Source organism: Trachinotus anak, unplaced genomic scaffold (assembly GCF_046630095.1).
Source record: "Trachinotus anak isolate AG129_WGS33_773 ecotype Australia unplaced genomic scaffold, CSIRO_AGI_Tana_v1 ptg000032l, whole genome shotgun sequence".
Lineage (NCBI taxonomy): Eukaryota > Metazoa > Chordata > Actinopteri > Carangiformes > Carangidae > Trachinotus > Trachinotus anak.
This window is the reverse complement of record NW_027273883.1, coordinates 12,603,726-12,626,980: the sequence shown is the minus strand read 5'-3', so window position 1 is coordinate 12,626,980 and position 23,255 is coordinate 12,603,726. Positions and strand designations below refer to the sequence as shown.

At 41.3% G+C, this 23,255-nt stretch overlaps 2 protein-coding genes across 3 annotated transcripts; both read left to right on the top strand.

The window, feature by feature from the left end:
- Positions 1-4,750, top strand: LOC139613338 (ictacalcin-like). The gene is made up of 3 exons (XM_071469905.1): positions 1-137; positions 970-1,109; positions 4,553-4,750. The coding sequence occupies exons 2-3, from the start codon at positions 975-977 to the stop codon at positions 4,670-4,672; spliced, it is 255 nt and encodes an 84-aa protein (XP_071326006.1). The 5' UTR covers positions 1-137; positions 970-974; the 3' UTR covers positions 4,673-4,750.
- A 1,794-nt stretch (positions 4,751-6,544) lies between these two features.
- Positions 6,545-21,134, top strand: snx27b (sorting nexin 27b). Of its 2 annotated transcripts, none has more exons than XM_071469904.1 (13): positions 6,545-7,066; positions 14,024-14,255; positions 14,628-14,820; positions 15,007-15,071; positions 15,156-15,260; positions 15,385-15,463; positions 16,195-16,358; positions 16,456-16,545; positions 17,071-17,220; positions 17,316-17,444; positions 18,108-18,167; positions 18,265-18,327; positions 18,451-21,134. In XM_071469904.1, exons 1-13 carry the CDS (start codon positions 6,735-6,737, stop codon positions 18,493-18,495), a joined length of 1,707 nt encoding a protein of 568 aa, XP_071326005.1. In that variant the 5' UTR covers positions 6,545-6,734; the 3' UTR covers positions 18,496-21,134. The 2 variants fall into 2 exon arrangements, with proteins under 2 accessions (XP_071326005.1, XP_071326004.1); XM_071469903.1 differs by having other exon boundaries at positions 6,546-7,066; positions 18,265-18,313.
- Positions 21,135-23,255: the final 2,121 nt, after the last annotated feature.

Below are 23,255 nucleotides of genomic sequence, written 5' to 3'. Positions count from 1 at the left end.
AAAAAGGAGAGAAAGATGGGTGGAGGCTTGGAAAGAGGGTGTGTCAAACTCTCTTTAAAAGGTTTGTGTCCATGTTCTCCTCTCAAATTCCTTCCTCTTCCACCCTCTTGATCTACACAAGTTTTCATACAATTTTGGTAAGTGGAAATATGTTTTGAAATGTTTCTTTAAAATACATTATTATTATTTGTAAACAAGCCATTTATGTATTTAATATAACTAAATTGTTGATACCTAATATGTTGCATTATGTGACATGAGATGCATGAATGAGCTTCTGGATGTGGTTTGTGTGTTATGTGGAGTGCCAGGACTGAGCAGGATAACATCAAACTACAGTATGCCAACCTATGAGTGTACAGTTATAATTATCATAGTGGAATTAGTGGGAATTAAGTAAATTGAGGCTACCTATACGCCATATAAAGCAATTAAAAAGTAGTTTAAAAAGATCTATGGGCATGGGTAAGGGTAGGAAAACTACCAGGAACTGAAAATTAGTGAATGAGGAAAGATTTTGACTGTGCCGAGCCAGAGGCACTGAGAGGAAACGACCAGTGAAGTGGGTGGATAAGCAGACTATGCTGAAACAAAATGCTCGAATTGTTTTATGAAAACAATCAGACTTGCTTGTGACACGAAACGACCGATTTTCTTCACCACCCTCACATGATCATGTCTCTTGTTTAACATCAGTGGTGACTAGAATACACAGGGCAAAACTTAGACAATAGAAAAGTAATTATTTTAGTCTGCACTGAATCCCTTCCATTAGACATGAGGTGGAGGGCAGAGACATTCCAGCATTCTAACAAGCTGTTCGCAGTCTTTTCATTCAGTGAGTCTAAGCCATGTGTTTAAATGTAGGATGAAGACCACATTACCACACCCATGTAAAATGAATGCACAGACAAATAAATTAATAAATCAACACTGGGATACTCCATTAACAGTATTTTCTTGTTCCAGTCACCATGCCAAGGCTAGTAGGCGCAATGGCAGCACTATTGACAGTCTTCAATGAATATGCTGGAAAAGACGGAGACGAAAAAACTTTGACCAGGGCAGAACTGATTGAACTGCTCCATAATGAGTTTCCTGTAACAGGAGTAAGTAGAAAAGATGTAGTACCAATGACACACAGAGCTGTGAATGTCTCTTTTCCACATCTCTGAAGTTTTACTATTATCTTATAACTCCTGTCTTTCTTTCTTTAGGACTCAAACAAAGCTGCATTGGACGAATTCTTCAGATCGCTGGATTTAAACAAGGATGGTGTTGTGGATTTCAAGGAGTACGTCATTTTTGTAGCAAACATCACCATGCTGCTTAATCCATAAAATATACATGTCATCATCATATGTTCTGAGAATGAAAAGCTGATTAAACACACCCATTGATCATAGACAGGTAATTAGGCTTCAGGGACTTGAAATGTGCTGTCTTTGAGTGTATATCACTGATTGCGAATGTCTCAAGTGATGAATAAAGAAATGAAATAAATGATGTCACATTTTAAAAATGTTGTTTTGTGTGTGCATGAATAAAACAAAGTTGTACAAACGCAGGAACGTGACAATCTCCACTGCACATACATTAGGCAGAATTACCTAGAATCATCTTTTCAAACATGATCTGCCTTTTAATATAAGTGGCAGTGTCTTAGCTCTTCAGTACCTAGAATTACCTAGAATCATCTTCTAAAACACGGTCTGCCTTTTAATATATCATGAACATAAGTGCCAGTGTCTTAGCTCGTGATTCGGGGACACATCCCATAGTTCAACTTTCACTATCATGTCACTGTTTGGACGTTTCACACATAGAACAGGAAACTAGACTGAGGGAAACACAAACAGCTGTATATCTGCATGTGGCCCTTAAAAACCAGAGAATGAGTCTAAAACTACAGTGGCTTAAATGAAATATGTATAAAATACATCTCCAACCTCATTATCTCCAGAAAAATGACATAATTAGCTCCAGTTACCTGCACATGTTCATGTAGGTTTCAGTAAATTATGTACTGTGATCATACAATGTTCACATTTGGTCATCCACTACAGATGTTCCAATGTACCCGTTGTCTCTCCAGTGCTGCCCCCTTGTGTTTAGATTTGTCACCCTGAAGGGAACATGCAAATTTATTTCCCTGAGGTGTTGCCGCTGGAATCAATCAGCCTATTCCAGTTTTTCTCAGTTGCTTTGATGCAGTTCACTCATCAAACACACGATTTTCACAACTTTCTCGCAACACTAAATCACCTGTGCAAAAGCCACTGAAACAATCAAAAGCTTGTTCACATGTTTCGAAACATACAAAGTCAGTCAATCACTTCAGCATTGTCACCATTGAATAACACCCTCTCACTGATGCTTTTAATCATACACATGAAATGTGTAAGGATATGTTTGGATATTTTAATAAATAAAAAAACTTGACTGACTTTACAAAAAGGGTAGGCTACTGCAAAAAATGTATAGTAAAAAAATGCTGAGACACAATGTGAATGATTGACTGTAACTATGAGAAAGGATGAACTGAGATTCCAACCCAGCATGAGTTGGTTTACAGTGGCATCCATGATACAACCCTTTAGAAATGAGAACATGTATGCACCTGTCTGATGGCTACTTGTGCATTACTGTAAAATACGTATTACTGCATTGTATCACATAAATATTTGTAGGTCTTACTGTAGCCACCCGTTAGCCTACTGTAAGTAAAGGGGATATATAATATTTACCAAATCCTGCTAAAGGGGAAGAATGACATAATGTGTGTGTTCGTTTAGCCTGTAGAAAGCATGAATGAGAAGTGGATAAAAAATCAAGAAAAACAAGAGTTGTCTTTAGCCTTGCAGCTGTCACACTGCAGCCAAAGAAGGAAAAACCAGCGGCCGTGATTGGACTAACCTGTTAGGTAAGCATTAATGAGCCCCGTCCCCCACCTCCCACTCTCTGGACTCCTTGTACCTTGTCACTTTCAAGTTCCCATCAGTGCACAAAGCAGACAAAGCATATGGCAATTTCATTATTTGCCCAGACACCCAGAAACCAACCAGTTCCAATCCATTACAACAGCTCAGACATTAATTCAACCTTTACAAACCTAATAATGTTCAGTTTTTTAGAAAGGTGTTAATTTAAGTATGTTTATTAATGAGGTTGTAGTTTGCAGTGCTGTTGCACTGGACTACATTATATTGAGAGGTGTTTTCTAATGTTTTCTCCTCCTTATTTACAAACATGAGGGAGGAAGAATGTTAGAAACACATTTGTTTTTTCATATACCACTTATTTATATTGCAATATTTTTCAATCACCCGGGACCGCAGACCCATTCAAAGATTTCATGGCTAAATCCTGGATTTCCCTGTGGTTTTCTGTGTTTCTGGAGGATTTGATATTCCCCTATCAAGATGACTGAAAGGAGATTATATCCGCCACCATTATGTACTACATAACATGACAACCATCTCTTCTCATGTGCATCATATGCAAATATGACTTGTAGCTTTCCCACACTGGTTTTACTGGAATGAAAAGAGGCTTATGTGGCAGGAAAAGCAAGAAAGAGTTCATTCCAGCAATTCTGTTTTGACATTTTGTAAGTGTTACTTGGAGGAAAGAGAAAGAAAAAATGAGAAAAATGAGAGAAAAAAGGGTGGGGGCTTGGACAGAAGGTGTGTTCACCACTGTTTAAAAAGGTTTGTGGCTGCACTCCTCTCATATTCCTCTCTTGCACGCTCTCAATCGACACAAATCTTCATACAGCATCGGTAAGTGGAAATATGTTTTAAAATCTTCTTTAAAATATTAGTTTTTAACAACCTCTCTTTGCATTTGATATATCTGAATAGTTTATACCTAATCTGCAGCATTATGTGAGATAAGATGTATGAATGAGCTTCTAGGTTTGGTTTGTGTGTTTTGTGGCGTGTCGGGTCTGTGTAGGATGATATCAATCTATATTTTGTCAGTGTATTATATACTGATTTTATTTAATTTAACTAATTATAATAATTATTTATTATTATAGCAGTTACAATTTGAAAGTTAAACAGGGTATATTGGTGGGAATTGAATAAATTAACACCACAGAGGTTTCTTTTAAAATCTATAAGTTGTTTTAAAAGATCTATAGATATGCAGTATAGGGTCATAAAACTGGGAGGAACTAAAAATTAGAAGAAACAACTAGTAAAGTGGGTGGGTAGGCAGTGTGGAGCCACGTTATCATACTCATGCAAAGTTAAATCACTGGAATCCACAACATCAACAGTATTTTCTTGTTCCAGCCACCATGTCAGCGCTTGTACAGGCAATGGCGTTACTCATGGCTACCTTCAAAAAATACTCTGGAAAAGATGGAGACAAAAACACTTTGACCAAGGCAGAATTGATTGAACTGCTCCGTAATGAGCTTCCTGGAGCAGGAGTAAGTGGAAAAGATGTAGTTCCATTGACACACAGAGCCGTGAATGTCTCTCTGCCACATCTCTGAAGTTTTACTGTTTCCTTACAACTCCTCCTGTCTTTCTTTCTTTAGGACTCAAACAAAGCTGAAGTGGACGAATTCTTCAGCATGCTGGATGGCGACAAGGATGGAGTTGTGGATTTCAAGGAGTACGTCACTTTTGTAACGGCCCTCACCGTGCTCTGCAATTAGAAATAAATAGTTTGGCTTCATTGCTTCAGAACTTTCTTGCCTTGTTTGATTTGAAATAAATGAAAATCAGAAATCAGAGTGCGCCAACTTGCATCAGTATTACAGTCACAGCAACAAAATATACATGTCATCATCATATGTTCTGAGAATGAAGAATTGGTTAAACACAGACACAATAATCATAGATTATGTTATACGTACAGTAGGCTTCAGGGATTTGAAATGTATATCACTGATCGTGAATGTCACAAATGAAAAATAAAGGAAATAACACTGAGGCAAAACCAGCTTTACATCTGCATGTGGCCCTTAAAAAGCTGAGTATGAGTGTAGAAATAGTGGCTTACATGAAGTATGTATAAAATAAGTCTCCAGACCTTATAAGCAGCTAACTCCATTCCCAGAAAAGTGATATAATATCCTCAAGTCAGCTTTATGCACATGTTCATATAGATTTCAGTAAATAATGTACTGTCCTCATGTAGCCACTAGATGCTCTTATGTAGCCTAATCTTTCTGATTGTGCCCCTTTGGAGTTAGTGCACTGATGTACAACATCTAATTTACAGGCTAAAAATGAGCCTATAGAGAGCATTCATGAGACATGGATCCAAAAAAAAAACATTACAAGAGTTGTTCTTAGCTTTGCAGTTGTCACATCACAGCTGAAGAGGGACAAATTGCAGTCCATAACTTGGACCCCCCAGCTCCCTCCTCTTGCGTGTTGTTTGTCCTCTGTCCCTCTGTCCCTGACTGCACAAGGTAACTTCATTATTTGCTGAGACACCCAGAAACTAGAAATGCTGCTCTGGATACTACCCGTAATTAAATATACATTTAATTAATATAATTGCCGTAAACACAAGTTATTTAGGAAGATGCACCATTTGAGCCTAGTCAGAATGTCACACAAGGCCTCTCTACAAGACAGAGATTCAAGTGTATGTAAAAATGTTTTGCCTGTCTTACCTTTGCAAATACTTTTGCAAACCAACTGAAACAAATTCAACATGGTGCTTTTGGACCCCTGAGCAATTGCCCATTTTGCATGGTTGATAATTCGGCCTTGATGATAAAGAACTTTAGTGATTTGATTCATTAGCTTGTACTACTTTTAAATCAGGATAGCTAAACCAAAGGCGTGTCATCAAAAACAGACAATGAACTTTATTATTTTGCAAGGCTGTTGCATTTACAACCGTAACTATTATTTTCATTATCAATCAATCTGCTGATTATTTTCTTTATAGATCAGATTCTCTGACTCAAAACTTATACTTGAAAAATGACTTAAGTCAATTCATGGACAATCAACATAGTTGATTAATTTTTTGACAGTCACTTCTAGATGCACTGTCTCCCACCCTTTTCATTTTTGACCACATGAAATTGGCAGCGCATGATCACAAAATATAGCCTCAGTATGGATATGAGTAGTGATTTTTTTTTTCTTCTTCTTCTTCTCCTTAGGCTATTTTATTTAAGTGATCTTAGAAACCTGAATGGATAAAGCAAACCAGTATTTCACTTTAAGGGGGGGGGGGGGGGGGGGGGGGGGGGGTCCTCAGGTTGGGAACCACATAGTCACAGTCAGATCTGTTTTTTTTTTTTAATTTGCTAATAAAGCCATTTCATAACACTGGTTGACTTTGTTTCATTTCTACGGAGCCCCCCCTTGGGTCAGCTAAGAAAAAAAGAGCATTATGTAAATCCATGTGCACGATTACGAATCCGAGAATGAGGTTTATAAACCGAGAGAACCACTTTAGACGCGGATCTTTTATTCTTCCGTTGACCCCAAGGGAGCTCAGCATTAAATTAGGTAGTCTACCTAGGCAAAGGATCCAAGAACTCACCAATCCACACTCGAAAAGGGGTCTGAAGTGATCCACATGGAACGCATCCTGGGGCGGTCCTGCGCATCATCGGACTCTGTCGGGTTTCTCCGGCGTGTCTCGGTCAGCGAGCTAGCCAAGCCGATTAGCCTGCTACCGCCAGCTAATGTTTGTAGGATATTTAATGATAGCTGAATTGGAGTGGATGATACAAATAGTGTAGAAAAATGGCGGACGTCGAGGGACAAGGAATTTGTTCAGCGGTCCCTCCGTTGCCTCACCCTTCCTCTCGTAACGGCTCCGGTGGCGGTAACGTTACACCGGGCACCGGTAGCAGCTGCCAGACGACAACCACCGTTACTCCAGGCCCGCGGCTTGTCCGGATAGTGAAGTCTGACTCGGGATATGGTTTCAATGTTCGGGGACAAGTTAGCGAAGGAGGGCAGCTACGGAGCATTAACGGGGAACTGTACGCTCCACTGCAGCATGTGAGCGCTGTTCTACCGGGAGGTGCCGCCGACAGAGCCGGTATTTCGAAGGGGGACCGTATTCTTGAGGTGTAAGTGGCTACCACCTTAGCTTAACCAAAACCATGTAACAAGTAACCTATAGTTGACTCGTTCGTCTCGGGGATGATTGTCAGTGAAAAGCATTGCAAGCAGGACCTGTGAGCATCAATCACTATCTTCCTGTTTGGACCAGGATCGGCCTGTGTGCATGCACTATCTCACTGATCTTCTTTCATGGTTCATCCTGATGAAAGGAGTGTCTGTGTGTGTCAGAGAGGACAGATCCTGGGATCATTGGGAATTCCCGTCACACTGAAACCTATTCCTCTCGTCCACGGCATGCCAAAGATGTTCAAGTCATCCCTTGTATACATTCACCCTGCATCCAGTATAGCTCGCTTTGCTTACATTCAGCAGAAAGATTAAAACACGTTCATTTATTACAGTTGGCATCACTGAAATTTGGTAAATTCACCAAACGTGGCTTTGGTGTGACCATCAGTGAGCAATGTTGTGTGTCTGCTGCATTTGGGATGGTTGCGTTCACTGGCACCTTAGTATGCATGCAGACGGATTGCTGATGTTGGGCTCTGTTGCTATGGAGAGCAACACGCAGCATACAGCTCAGCATCAGTACTGGCGCTTCACTGTCTGTGTGTGTGTGTGTGTGTGTGTGTGTGTGGAATAAGGTGATGCAGAAAGGGAGGGATGCCTTCAGTTCAATTCTGATTGGCTTTGCTCCCTAAAATTCACTGTCTCATTGGCTGGCTTTTGCACACTGCTTTGTTAATGGATGGTCTGCAGTAACCTGGCAGTTTGTTGACCCCATTATTTCTGTGTACTTGTGTGCAAGCTCATAGATGTATGTGTGTTCTTCTTTTATATATTACGTACAAATTTCATCCCTTTTATTAGCTGTTTTGCTCAGTTTCATCCATAGATTATGAGGCTTCACTGTACACTCCTAGTAATGCTTTACTGTCCTCATTTGGGACTGTCTCATCTACTCTGTCCCCCATGCAGTTGATAAGAAATGCCCACATATGGCTAGATCTTCACACACTCATTGTTTTCAGCTGAAGGTTTGACTTTGGTGCATGGAGCCTTTCTACCTTCCTGTAAAGGCACAGTATGTACACGTTAACCAAGTATACACACAGTGGAGTGTCTGCATACTGGCTGCAGTGGTATAGAGCCTCTGCTGTTCACAATGCAATCAATACTTCTTTGCACATTTACAAACAACTCCCGCTTCTCAGACTTTGGAGAGTAATCTATTCAGCCTCCTGCTTCATGATGAAGGCATAACATGTACATGTAATGTGTATGTGTATAATGTTAGACAGTCAGAACAATACCCCTTCTCTCTTTACTTAGCCTTATAATTGAATGTGTTTATGTGTGCATCATGTGCATTTGTATATGCAACTAAATGTGCCTGTTTAGAGTACAAAATGGAAAACACTTAACTCATCAGCAGTGACATGAACACATCAATTATTACCTTAGACAAAAAACTTGACTCTGGGACACGTAGGAAAATGTCTCTTTAAAGCTGTTTATTACACTCAGTAGTGCTGTTCGCGCAGGTGCAAAAGCCACTACATCATGAGATAATAATATAGTCATAAAGCTGCTGGAATGAAAGAGCAGTCAAATGCTTAGTCTGTGTTTTGTGTCCTAGGTGACATTTGCTGTTTGCTTACTTCACCTGCAAGATGGTTTTATTTGTTCTTCTTTGCATATTTCTAGCTATATCATCATCTTTACTCATCAACACTAGCTTCAGCTTTGTTATTTGGGCCCCAGCTCAGAAGGCGTCCATTGGTTGTATACTCATGTGTAGCCATTCTTGCCATTCTGTTATTAGAGAGCTTGTGTCCACTGTGCTTTAGTCCTCTGTTACCCTGCCAATGTAAGCCATGTCATGACATAATGCCTGACATAACAGCTCAGCTGTCAGTTACTAGTTCTATCTGAAGCATTTGCTGTCCTGAATTGTTAGTCTATGTTCCTGTGGATAGTTGTTAGTCTATGTTCCTGTGGACAGTTGGATGTTATGCTTGGGACAGCCACTTGTCTAGTTGCATCCCGTTATACACCAGGAATGGTTGGGTAACTTTATGACAGGAACATTTACATTTACATTTACATTTAGTCATTTAGCAGACGCTTTTATCCAAAGCGACTTACAGAAAGGGGAACAATCAAGGTTAAGTGCGATAAGAAGTGTTAGCGCAGCAATAAGTGCTAGTGACGATTCTTTAAGTGTAGATTTGTAGATTTGTCATGTAGTGCGAGGAGAGAAGGTGCTCTCTGAAGAGTTGGGTCTTCAAGAGTCTTTTAAAGGTAGAGAGGGACGCCCCTGCTCTGGTAGGAAGTGGTAATGCATTCCACCAACGGGGGACAACGTGAGAAAAGAGTTTGGATTGCCTTGAACGAATAGGTGGCAGAGCCAGGCGTCGTTCGTTAGAGGAGTGCAGCGGTCGCAAGGAAGCATATTCCTGTACCAGGGCGTTCAGGTAGGTAGGTGCAGTACCAGAGACAACTTTGTAGGCAAGCATTAGAGATTTGAACTTAATGCGGGCTGCAACAGGTAGCCATTGGAGCTCGATGAGCAGTGGGGTGACATGTGACCTTTTGGGTTGGTTGTAGACCAGGCGCGCCGCCGCATTTTGGATCATCCGAAGTGGTTGCACTGAGCGGGCTGGGAGGCCCGTCAGGAGGGCATTACAGTAGTCTAGTTTTGAGATGACCATGTGTCATGAGTTGAGTAGTATGTTGAGTTAGGTAAGGTCTGATTTTTCCGCTATTTCAGTGCATAGCGGCATGACCGGGCAACTGAGGCGACATGATTGAGAAAAGGTTAGTTGGTCATCAATCATAACCCCTACGTTTCTCACCACCTTGGTGGGGGCGAGCCATAGGGAATCAGTTTTGATGTTGATGTCATGGTGTATTGTAGGTTTAGCTGGGAGAACCAGCAGTTCAGTTTTTGAAAGATTCAGCTGGAGGTGATGTGCCTTCATCCATGTGGCAATGTCTGAGAGGCACTCAGAGACCCGTGCAGAGATCGAGGGGTCATCAGGAGGAAATGACAGATACAGCTGAGTGTCATCTGCGTAGCAGTGATAGGAAAAGCCATGTGAGCGAATGATCGGACCCAGGGAGGCGGTGTAGATAGCAAATAGTAGGGGCCCCAGCACTGAGCCCTGGGGGACCCCTGTGGTGAGGTGATGTGAGGTGGACGACTGTCCAAGCCAGGATACGCTGAATGAGCGCCCTGTCAGGTAGGATTCAAACCAGGAAAGAGCCAAGCCAGAGATGCCCATGTTAGAGAGAGTAGAGAGGAGGATGCGATGGTTAACTGTGTCAAAGGCAGCTGATAAGTCAAGTAGAATGAGGACAGAGGATGTTGCAGCTGCTCTTGCTTCTTTTAAGGCTTCTGTCACAGACAACAGGGCAGTTTCGGTTGAATGACTGCTCTTGAAACCAGATTGATTTGGATCAAGAAGATTGCTCTGTAGGAGGAATTCTGAGAGTTGTTTAGCCGCTACCCGTTCAATAGTTTTTGATAGGAATGGAAGAAGCGAGACAGGGCGATAATTCTCGACCTCAGCAGGGTTGAGAGAGGGTTTCTTGAGTAGAGGTGTTACCCAAGCTGCTTTGAATGCAGTGGGAAAAGTGCCGGAGGTCAGTGATTCATTTATCACATGTGTGATAGCTGGCGTGATGGTTGGGCTAATGGTTTGGAGGAGGTTTGTTGGTATAGGGTCCAACGAGCATGTAGTAGGACGGCTACATGTCAACAGTTTGGATACCATACTCTCAGAGAGGGGTGTAAAGCCAGAAAAGGAGGTGCTAGCAATTGTGTTTGGTTGCGAAAGTGCAGTAGCTGATTCAGTGCCACCCAGCTGAGGTACAGAGAGACATGTAGTAGGACTGCTACATGTTACAGTGCTAGGAGTTGGGTGGAGAGCAGGCTGGACTGAGAATTGGCTGCTGATTGCTGCCACTTTGCCTGTAAAGAATGATGCAAATGTATTGGCGGTAAGGCAGGTAGGGGAAGGCGGAGGGTTGAGTAGTGATTTGAAGGTGGAGAAAAGTTTCTGGGTGTCAGTCACACTGTTGACTTTGTCATTGTAGAAAGCAGTCTTTGCAGCAGAAATGCTGGTTGAGAAGGAGGATAAGAGTGTGTGGTAGCTTTTGAGATCATCGGCTAGTTTGGATTGGAGCCATTTTCTTTCAGCAGCTCTGAGTTTGGTGCGCTGTGAACGGAGGGTGTCATTCAACCATGGGTGGGATTGGTTGGATCGAGCAGGCCTCGTAGATAAAGGACACAGTCTGTTCAGGCATGAGTTCAGAGTAGAGATGAGTGAATCAGTGGCATCATTAACCTTCAGAGAGGAGAATGTGCTGAGTGGAGGTAAAGCAGAGGCAACACTAGAGGAGAAGTGGGTTGGTGAGGAACATATAAAGTACACTGATTTTACAAATCAAAGTCCATTAACAGGGCTAAGGGAGTGCTACCGCATATGTGAACCAGTTGTACAAAGCCTTTTGCGGCACCAGAGGGAGCTGTGTGAGGTCTGATCAATTGCCTTAAGTGATGTCACAACAGTCAGTGTCCTTTAGGGCTGAAGAATACAAGTTTGAAAATGACAAAAATGTAGCAGTGTGGAGTTAGTAATTGAGTTTAGCACACCCCTGCAGCCTTCTCTTAATCTCTGCTTGAGGCTAACAATCCAAGAGTACATTACACAGTCACGTTGTATTGTTGTTAATGTAGGCAGCATGTTTTGGCAAGGCAAGGAGGAAGAATGCATGGAATATGAAAAGGTTATGTCTTTGCTACTGCAACATTGATTTTGACACTTGTCTTTGTAAACTGTCCACTTGGAGTCTGACAGTGTTGTAGCAGTGCTACAATAAGAAATAAACACACATGTTGCCTCCAATACATAAGGTTTTGCCAGCCACTTTTTTATTCCTCCATGCCAGCAACAGCCAGGGCTTGTGAACATGATATCTCAGTAATGACATGAGGCAATTTCTTTGAATTTGGCAGGAACATTCATTGGAATTCAAGGATGAACTGATTAGATTTTGGTGGTCAAAGTTCAAGGTCATGGTAACCTCACGTTTTTGTGAATGTGATGTATTAGTAACGCTCTGAGGGCATTTCATTGCATCTGGCACAAACATTTACTTGGACTTAAGGATGAAGTGATTATAATTTGGTGGTCAAAGGTCAAAGGTGACCTCACAAAACACGTTTTAGGCCATAACTCATAAATTCATACGCTAATTATTACACCATTTAAGACAAATATCTAACAGGATACAATGATGAAGTAACTGACAGTTTATATGCAAACAGTCAAAGGTCAACTTCACTGTGACATCATAATGTTCTGCAAAAACACTTCTGGCCATTGCTCAATGCTGTAACTTAGGAAGGAGAGGTTGTGACCATATTTCCTGCAACTTGGCTGATTGGTGCAGGCATACAACCTCAAGGATGTGATCCCTCACTGGTTGCCAATAGCACTCATTGTACATTGTCAACTCACCAGCCATCATTAGGAAGAGATGGCAAAACACTTGTCAGCCTCTCTGGAAATGAGTTAACTCACACAATAAGACTGTGCAAAATTGTAGGTATGTTCACGCACAAAATGTGAATGCTGTGAGGATCATATGATTAGGATTAGGATACACAAACCCTTTGCATACCATTATAGCCCTAATAAGCTATTTAAAAATGATGGCAGTTTGTGGTATTAGGCAGCATGGACATGGAGGACTTGGCTGGCTAGTTAAATAGACTCAAGAATTGAGTTTTACCTGTTTAAGAAGTTCAAAGTATATTTTAACAGCATTTTAGTGTTTATTTATCTTATCAACATAGATTACAAAGTAATAGAGGAAGGCAGCCATCATATTAAAAGATAAGAGCCTATCTTTATTCCACACAAATTAAGTTTATTATTTCTCCCAAGATATTGGCTGGGTTGTATTCAAGTTATTCAAATAACATTTGAGGCACTGCCATCTTTTCTGGTCTTTGGAAAATGTTCAAATAGAAGTTTAGCCAGCTTTGTATTCATGCTAATATTTGCAAGCTCCTGGTTATACAGCAAAAATCCATTACATTAGCACAAATTGTAAAGTACAGGATAATTTCATTTACTCTACCTCATTCTGGCATGGTTTAAATGGTGCCTTTATCTGCCAGCCTATCCATAACATTGGAATATGTTTTGGAGATTATGCTGACAGCTTTTAGAAAAGATGCTGTGGCTGTTTTGAGGTGAGGTTGCTGCAGCACTGTCATCAACACTGTCATGCCTCTGGCACACGGCTGCCAAAGTGCACACACCCGGTGTTGCTAATGTTCAGCTGTGCTAGTGCCATAAACAAATGGTCTTACTCCGGAGGGGGGAGACGTGAGCCCAGAGTGATTCTGAGGACAAATCATCTGCCTCTGTGCATGCATAAACAGAAGCTGTTTCCATATTGTTGTAGCCCATCTGCTATCATTATTCACTTTGTGCCATTTCTTTGAGAATTTATGTGCTATTTAGGTCTTTCAGTAATTCTTACAATCCATTTTCTCAGCATCACATAATTCAATCTTTGGCCTTGCCCCATGAGATAAACTCACAATGCAAAATGATGACGGGTTGTCTGAATACAATAACCCTGTATAAATGCTACCTTTGTAAAACCTACCAAATTGTCATTGTTGTGGTCACAGATGTATTGATGCAAGTCTATGGTAATTTTGAAGGTGTAGTTTGAAGTACGATTGTATTTTGTATTAAATGGTAAAATTTTTCTTATAATGTATGAATTACTGTAGTCTAATACAAACTACAGCCTCAAATGTGCCATAGACACAAACAATGTAAATAATACCCTTATGAAAAACTGAATATTTCATTGAACATTAGATTTGTTTCAGTATATAATGAAATATTCTCATCTCTTTCTCCATTTAACAGAAATGGAGTGAATGTAGAGGGTGCGACCCATAAGCAGGTGGTTGACCTGATCCGGGCCGGGGAGAGAGAGCTGGTGCTGGCCGTGCTGCCCGTCCCACCCCAGGAGGCTGACTGCTTGGATCCCGGGGATGACGGTTCAGCTCAATCCTGCTACGACTACTCTGACAAACAGGCTGTCCCTATTTCTGTGCCCAGCTACAAACACACTGAGCTCAACCAGGAAAAGTTTGTGGTGCGTGCACTTTCGGTTAAATGGCTTATGAGAGGGGGAGGATGAATTTGGAACCATAAATTGATGAAGTGAAAGTTGAGATCAGAGGATTGGTCAGTAAACAGGTGTGGTGTAAAAAAGGACTGGATGAAAGGAAGTAATCATGATTAAAGAGGAAGTTTTATAATCAGATGCTGCAGATCACAACATAGGCCTGACTAGCAGCATCCACATCTTTAATGTGTCTTTATCTAGGCTGTGATCAGACTAATGTTCCAACCGAGAATTAGAAATAATTGTCGTGACAGTAAAATATTTTTATTTGGAAACCAATTGACTTGACTGTCATTGCTTCAGGGCTTTGATTTTCATCACTGTATTCTCTCCTTCCAGGTATATAATGTGTACATGGCAGGCAGGCAGCTGTGCTCCAAGCGTTATCGGGAGTTTGTGATCCTACACCAAAACCTTAGGCGGGAGTTTGCCAACTTTACATTCCCCAAACTGCCTGGTAAATGGCCATTTTCCCTCTCGGAGCAGCAGTTGGATGCACGACGCAGAGGTTTGGAAGAATACTTAGAGAAAGGTGAGGGAAAAGGTCTTCAAGAATGGAGAAATTAAGGCAAAGTGATAGGGTAAAAAGTGTGGAATGATCTTGGAGGAATACTGTCCACTCATAAGTTTATAAATACACAGTTTATGTCATTGTAGACACTGTTATTTCACACACATTGAAAGTCTTCATATGATATTATGTGTGTTTTATCTTCAGTGTGCTCTGTACGGGTAATTGGAGAAAGTGACATCATGCAGGAGTTCCTGTCTGAATCAGATGAGGTAAATAGAAAAACCCATTTGTGTCTGTTTTTGTAGTCCTCTGCCTGTGACGCACTATACTGTACTCTCCCTCTCTTAAACTAGAACTATAATGGTGTGTCAGATGTGGAGTTGAGAATAGCCATGCCGGATAAAACCACACTCACTGTCAGAGTTCGCAAAAACTCTACTACAGACCAAGTCTACCAGGTAAACACATACACAGGCCTGTATAAATATTAACCATTGTAACTGTCACCTTATTACACTCTTATTGCAATGCTTTGCTCTGTTTCACCCTCTCTCACGCTGTCTCTGTCTCTGTCTCTTTCAGGCTGTGGTAATGAAACTAGGGATGGACAGTGTAACAGCCAGCTACTTTGCTCTATTTGAGGTCATCAACCACACCTTCAGTGAGTAAGAACTTAGAACTGAGGCCTGAGTTTGTGTGTATGCTCATACATTTTTCCCACACTGAAAATGTTTTCCGTCTTTACTGAAGCACAACTTCAACTTGTCTTCAGTTCCCAAGCCTAGTGTGGTACAAGGATATGCCAGTTTTAAAAGAAGGCAACTAAATGAAGCTATATTACAAGTAGCACCACTGAATTTATTCTCTGTGAACCGTGTGCTCTGTTTGTTACTGCAAAGACGGAAGCAGCAGTACAGTAGCAGTGAAATCCAGAGTTGATAATGTTTTGCCAAATGTATTTCTTCCAGGCGGAGAGCAACTCAAAAGTTAAGCATTATGTATCCCTGGGTGATGTGGAGAGGGACATGCATAGAATTCTTCTTAAAGTCAAAACAAGATGATGAATCACTCCACGTCCTCTAGCCTTTCCACACTGGTTATCTTCTAGTAGGACTTAAAAAAAAAAAGATTTAATGCATGTGCTATAAGTTATCACTGACCTTTTATTCCCATATCTGTAGCCTGTTTGAACATACACATTTCTTTTCATGCAATGAAAGCAAATCAAAACATATCACATTCTTGGAATTTTTTTAAATAAAGAATTGTGTAAATACGATGCAGAAATGTAGTATTTTGCTGTTTATTTTTGCTGACTTCACCACATAGGAATGTGTCTCCTCATATCTCATTCTACCCCTCCTTCTCTTTTTCTCGGCCTGTCTTCTTCAGTGCGTAAACTTGCCCCCAACGAGTTCCCCCACAAACTGTATGTACAGAACTATACCTCAGCCATCCCAGGAACCTGCCTCACCCTGCGCAAGTGGCTCTTCACCACAGAAGAAGAAATTCTGCTCAATGACAACCAGCTTGCTGTCAACTATTTCTTTCACCAGGTACGTGCATATGTCTGTCTTTCTCCGTGGTGTGTGTGTTTTTTTTTTTTTGTTTTGTTTTTTTGACAGTGTACCCTATCTGTCCCTGTTTGTGCAGGCTGTGGATGATGTGAAGAAAGGCTTCATCAAAGCAGAGCAGAAGTCCTACCAACTGCAGAAGCTGGCAGAGCAGAAGAAGATGTCCACGGTCAGTCTCTCACATGGCCACAAATGACACAGCACACTGTGTTCCCAAATAACTTACACAACACACACACACCCACACACACACACACACACACACACACACACACTCTTGTTATAGTTCATTGTCTTAAGTCAGCCCGTCTCACCTACCTTTTCAGTCTCCCTTCACTGTGTGTGATATTACAAAGTGGAAAAGGTGCAGATTCTCCTGGAGATGGAGATAGTCGAACAGTGAGAGTTTAGGGTTGACTGGAGTGTCACAGACAATGATTATTAATGGAAAAAAATAAGCATGGACAAAGTGAGTCAGTTCTCTTCTGTCTGAAAACATATATAAATTACCCTCCCTTTGGATACGTTAAACCCAGCAGGTAAATACTCACACCATATTTTCAGACTTAGGCTGCAGAGAATTATTATACTATATGTTTTCATTACGATAGCGTCTGACTGTACTCTGCTTTGTGGCTGTAAAGATTAGTTAGTTAAACATCCATCGTGTCTCCTCTGCCTCTTTCTCTCTCAGTATCTGAGTTTGTTGAGGGGGTGCGAGGGCTACAACGAGATCATATTCCCCCACTGTTCCTGTGACTCTCGACGTAAAGGCCACGTCATCACAGCCATCAGCATTCACCACTTCAAGCTGCACGCCTGCACTGAGGAAGGGACACTCGAGGCAAGGGCGACTGTTTGATACTGTGTTCGACTTTGTGTAATCATAGTTTTTGTATATAATGGAGGGAGTGTAATTAAGCCTCAATGTTTTTGCAGAACCAAGTGATTGCATTTGAGTGGGGGGAGATGCAGAGGTGGGACACAGATGAAGAGGGCATGGCCTTCTGCTTTGAATATGCACGGGGAGAGAAGAAACCACGCTGGGTCAAGATATTTACACCTTATGTGAGTATCATACAAACGTTATTACACAGGTGCTATGGTATTCACAGTATGGTGGTGAAAATGGGGCTCCTACAGTCATAGAGAAACACTAATTGGGAAAATTAAGGTAATGTGATGGAAATTTACTTTCAGTTTGGGTAATCTCGCTGTGAGATGTGTCAAGTGTTCTGTTTTACCTGATTTGAATAACCACCTTTCTGACTCTTCTACTCTCTACTCTATTCTTAACAACATGTAAATAACAACTTATTATAGTGTCTAGGTATACAATATTTGAATTCCTGTTCTGTTCCACAAGAACTGCCTTTTCCTGTCTAAGTAAAATAAAAATGGTCAAGATGAGTACTGCTGTAATTTAAACGAATAGTTTGACATTTTGGGAAATGTGCTTGCTTCACTTTCTGCAGAGAGACTCAAGGAAGTTAATGGTCCCAGCCAAGAAATGGTCCAGCACAAAACCCTCTGTAAAATGACCATATATTTACAGTACAGAAACAAGAGTATCGATCTTCTCATCTGCCTCTTCACCAGAAAGCAAATAACAAATTTAACCAAAATGTTGAACTATTCCTTTATAGTAAACTATGTAAAACTATCTTGTTTCTCTTTTTGAACCTAAATGTGTGTTTCTCTCCGTGTTCGCTGTGAACGCACAATCCTCAGTTTAACTACATGCATGAGTGCTTCGAGAGAGTCTTCTGTGAGCTGAAGTGGAGGAAGGAGGTAAGGACCCTCTACTTGCTGACTGACCAGCCTACTCTATTAAGAGCCATTTACTTGTGCCCCTTTACTCATTGCTGCTGTGCATCTGCGTGTGCAGGTTGAAGAGGAGGCTACAGACAAGGACAATAAGAACTGCAGTAAAGATGGTATGTGTGGCAAGGTAAGGCTTTGCCTGCCTCTGTCCAGTCTCTGACCCAGCAATTAGCCTGGGTGAACTGCTCTGTTTTCTGACTCTGAGTTTGTGCCTTGGTTTCTGTCGTCCTGATTGCTTTTTCTGTTGCAGAATATTTTCCAGCTGCTGAGGCACAGAAGGGATGGAGGCACCTAGGAAGGGAGATTGTTACCTCTTAACTACACACCGTCGTCATCGACTCAGCTCAGTTTTGGCCCTCATCCAGCCCTACACCCAGCAACACTCAGCTATTAACTAAACGGTCATCATTTACACTCCGTCAACTACAACCTGGGAACTATCCCGATACATACAAACAACAAACATCTGCAAATGAAAAAAAATCAAATAAACAGAAGCATAAAAAGCTATACACACGTGAACCAGGAACTCTTGAATCTAGCACATCATAATCATGCATTAAGCAGAGCTCTGTCAAAAAGAAATGAGGCATCTCCAGACTTGAAGTCACAGATTCAAGCAAGCCTTTTTTTGTCTTATTGGCAGGGACCTGAAGTGGAATGTGACATGCAAACAAGGAGGCTTTGAGCCTCTTTCTCTGAAGTGGTCCTACTTGGACACGAAGGCAGAAGCAAATAATGAATTCATGGTGGACTAACAAGGGAATGTGAAAGCTGTTAGTGCTCATACAGGGGAAAACAGGTAACACTGATCAGCAATACTAAGGGTTGACCACAGGGAGACACTTAGCTTCTCAATTTATGGATTAGAATAGCAGTGTCTTCTCTAACTGTGTATGAGGGGGGCCCTTTAATTCAAGAGGCCAACCAGAGTGAAGCCCTCAGAATGTAAGTCATAGCTGAACATACATAAATTTTCATCTGTTTGGCATTAAATCTACATTTATAAAAGAAAACTATAACATTATAATGTGGCAAATGAGAGAAGGGAGAGAGAAATCAGACATTTTGGACTGTTAGACACATTTTTTAGAGATTTGGGTACACATAGCAAACAGCTGTGATGGTTGAACACATGAGCAAGAACATATTTTAGACTTTAGACTAATGTTGCACTTTATCCTACAGTATTACCAACCTCTAGATGTGGGAAATGTAACCTAAGAAGCAGGTAGTGGGCATAATACTGGAATAAGCCTGGTCTTATTTAGTTTACAGTCATATTTGACTGACCAGAGTATGATAATGCACTGCATCATCAAATGGTGTGTGCAGAACCATGCATTAAACTTCTGTGTATGTTATATTATGTTAACTCTCCATGCAAATGTTTTAGGCCATTGTATAGCAGCAGTGATCCGGAGCAATGACCAGCCAGGTGACAGTGTAGTACACTGTGTTTAGTGTGTATTACCCAGGCGAAACAGCAGGGGTCCTCCTCTCCCTACCTGCTTTCTGGTTACCAGTGATTACTTTGTTCCTGAGAGCTCCCGCAGGATTTATTACAGGCCTGTATTTCAGATGGACTTTCCTCGCAGCGCTATTTATCTCTGTGGCTGGTATGTTCCTGTACTGTCATGCACTCCAGATTCAGGTTAAGTGGGATGAGGATTTCTGAGCAAAAAAAAACAGCAGCTTGCACTCTCCATCAACATGATAAACAGGAAGACCGCACACATTCACTAAAGGCACGTAGCAACTGATCACATAACTGCAGTGTAATGTAATAAACTGTCCCTCTAAATGGACCCAGGTAATGTTGTAATTCTTAGATTAATATAATAATGATAATAATAATCTGATGATGCAATGCTGAATCAGTCATTAATTACGTCACTACCCTGACACACTACATGCTGTGGTTCTTACTTAATCCTGCAGATATTACATGTTCACTTGCTACAAGCTTTTATGAGATGAGCCCTCCTGTTAGGGCTGGGTGATGTGGTTTAAATCATTATCATGTTATTAATAAGAATGATTTTTCCTAAAGTCAGTAAACTGTATATCATAACGTTGTTGATTTATGCAAAATCACATGCAAAATTATGAAATTGATGGTCAAAGCAAAGACATTAGCTCGAGACCAAACAAAAACTTCACTAACTAATTTTCTAACTAGTTTTTCACTGAAACTTGCTCTGAGTCATTAAGTTTGGCAACAGAAATGTGTAAAATAATAACATGATAGGGTTATGTAATCACAATATGACGCCACTGAATGTTTAACAAACAATTATGTTCAGTTACCGCCCGGCCCTAACTCCCATCAGGCTCGTAATGAGAATATTAACAGTATTTTTTATCTGCAAGTAAAGAGTCATACATTGACATCAGTGGCTCTCACTAAAAGTGCTTGTTATGATGAGGGTGCTGTTCTGAAAAGCCATGTTGGGTGATTAATGAGCTCCAACAGAGCTTGGTGGATGTGTAAAACAGGTTTAATTGAATGTGTTTAGGTCTGAATTGAATGCACAATCCTTAAGGCTGAATGCATTTCCCAGGATTCTTCTCTGTTTAGTGAACCATGTCTGAAGCAGTCGATTGTCTGACATTGTCTGATCTGCCCACCTTCAGGTGTGTGCTCCCTTTGCCTCACCTCTCTCTCATTCTCTCGCTCATTCTGACTAAAGTCAAGAGTCATTTGCATTATTTATATCAGTAGGATACACTGTTAAATTCTGCATTAAGTTTTTCACCTGATATGGTCTGGCTTTCAAAGAGATACGCAGAGGAGAGGAGAGAGATTGACACCCTGCAGGTTCTTTTGACATGTTGAAATGTAAAATTTAAGACAAAGTGTTTGGTTACGTCGCTTACTGTAATAAATTGTAACATATTCTTTTAAATAAACTGATTTATTGATGCAAAGTTTTTGGTGTTTTAGCTTCACACGTAATGTTGGGTTGGAACTTGAGACAGCACCATTATGTGGGAGCTGCCTGCCAAAATCATGACATTACACACAAGCCCCCCCCCCCCCCCCCCCCCCCCAGCAGACTGCCATTCATCCTGTAAAAGATCATTCTACACTCATTCCCCTGCTCTCCCTTTGTGTCCATTTCCTTTCTTCCTCTCTCCTCATTACCTTCCTCATCTCTCCCCAACTCCAGCGTCTTTTAATGAGATCTGGGAGACAATTACCCAACAGTCAGTGAAATGGCAGTTTTATATCGACCTGCATCACGAGTGTGCACCCAGTAATTAATAGGTATTGACTGTTGGTGGTGTGGGATATAATGTTGGAACATCTGCATTTTGAAAAGCTAAGACACTCTCCTGAGAGACATCTTGCAAGCGATCGGACAGTGTCGATCCGCTTCATACCAAACCTTCATTACATGAGGAGAAGAAGCTGATGAGTAGCTTGAAGCACAATTTAAGGAAAAAGTCATGTCCCTAAAAAAAAATTTAAAAAAAAATGTGTTGATTTTGTTGTTGAGTTGTAGCTAAAATTGAGGTTTAGAGATTAAACATTAAACAAAGATAAGAAATATTAGGATAGGAGGGTTAATGTGGCTGCGGGTTATTCCCCCTGTTACTGGTGGATATTATACAATTTCCTCCTACATTGTAAAAACATGCAGTCATGAGGACTGTGATGGTGGAAAACCTGAGACAGGCTGGCAACCTGTGGGATGTTCCTATTGCCTCTCACTGTTAGAGTGTGAAAAGCTGACACACCAGAAATGAGTGTGTAAACCACATAATTATTGCATTATTATGTAGTCATAGCCTTTTTTTCATTTCACTAGTTCTTTGACATTTTTTAATTAAACTCTATTATAATACAGCGTATAAGCTCATATATCATTACTCCTCTCTTCTATATTCTCACCCTCTCTTGTTTTTCTTCCACATGAGCAAACACAATACAGAATTGGCAGCACTGCACAAGCAGCAGCAGTGTAAGTGAACGGTGAGATGTGTGTGTGAGAGCTGGAGAGACGGCGAGCTTCACGAGTATGTGTGGTCACTGCATCAGGTCTGCAGCAGGGTTCGTACCTCACCACTTGATGTGCGAGTGGGTTTGTTTTGCTCTGTGTGTATGCAGATGTGTGTGCAAATTCGTGCGACAACTGCATCCACGCATGGCGGTGCCCCCCTTGATACCAAAGACACGTTTTCTGCATCCCACTCTCCTGCTCTGTTTGTATGAGTCGGTTTGCCTCTCCTCTGAACAAACAGCTCTGCGTGAGCTGTCAACACAGAGCAGGTGGAGGACTGAGTTTCCAGAGGAGGAGAGTATCTCAGATTTATTACCTGAGCTGTATTGCATCTCTCAGCAGCCCCACCAGTAACACACACAAAAGGAGCTCAGCATGACATTGAAGTGCACAGTGAATGGCTCCTATAGTGAGCCACCGTTCTGGCACTACGATGAAACTGTTTAAAGCCAAATTAATAGCCTCGGGGCTGGAGGTTTGAGTACAGCTGTGCCAATACACCAATTAGCCAAATTCAATCATCACAAAGTGTTTGCATTATTTCATAGTCAATCATTTTACATGGGAATGGTTGCCAAAATCCATAACATAAATTTGATAAAGACACCCTCCGCCAATTCTGAATATATGCCCAGTCACTCCTAAATGCTGCTCTAAGTACAGTTTAAAAGCAGCAACATCCCAGAGGAGGAGGAGGAGGTGATTCACTCCTCTTCATCCTCCCCCTTCCCCCCTCTCCCCCTCCCCCCTCTCCCTCTCTCATTAATGAGCAATCAGTTAAAAACTTTATTGGTCCCTATTGGCTTTCTCAGCACATTTTCCTCCCTCCTCTGTTTCCTTCCACCATGCACCTTGTTCTGACTTGTACTCACTTTCATTCTGCATCATCTCCACCACTGTGCCTCTGCAAAGTCGTCCCCCCCCCCCCCCCCCCCCCCCTTTTTTTCCCCTCTTTATTGCTGTGCTTCATTACCTCCATCTTCCCTTTCCTCTCCCTAGCTCATTTTCCTTTCCTTTCCTCCTTCTGCTCTCTGTTTCTGTGTCCTTT

Excerpts from the sequence above, each read along its gene's own strand:
- LOC139613338 (XM_071469905.1), top strand. The coding sequence starts at position 975 with ATGCCAAGGCTAGTAGGCGCAATGGCAGCACTATTGACAGTCTTCAAT. Across the intron at positions 1,110-4,552 it reads ATGAGTTTCCTGTAACAGGA|GACTCAAACAAAGCTGAAGT; the intron begins GTAAGTAGAAAA and ends TTCTTTCTTTAG.
- snx27b (XM_071469903.1), top strand. The coding sequence starts at position 6,735 with ATGGCGGACGTCGAGGGACAAGGAATTTGTTCAGCGGTCCCTCCGTTG. Across the intron at positions 14,821-15,006 it reads GGAAGAATACTTAGAGAAAG|TGTGCTCTGTACGGGTAATT; the intron begins GTGAGGGAAAAG and ends TTTTATCTTCAG. Across the intron at positions 17,221-17,315 it reads CTGAGGAAGGGACACTCGAG|AACCAAGTGATTGCATTTGA; the intron begins GCAAGGGCGACT and ends ATGTTTTTGCAG.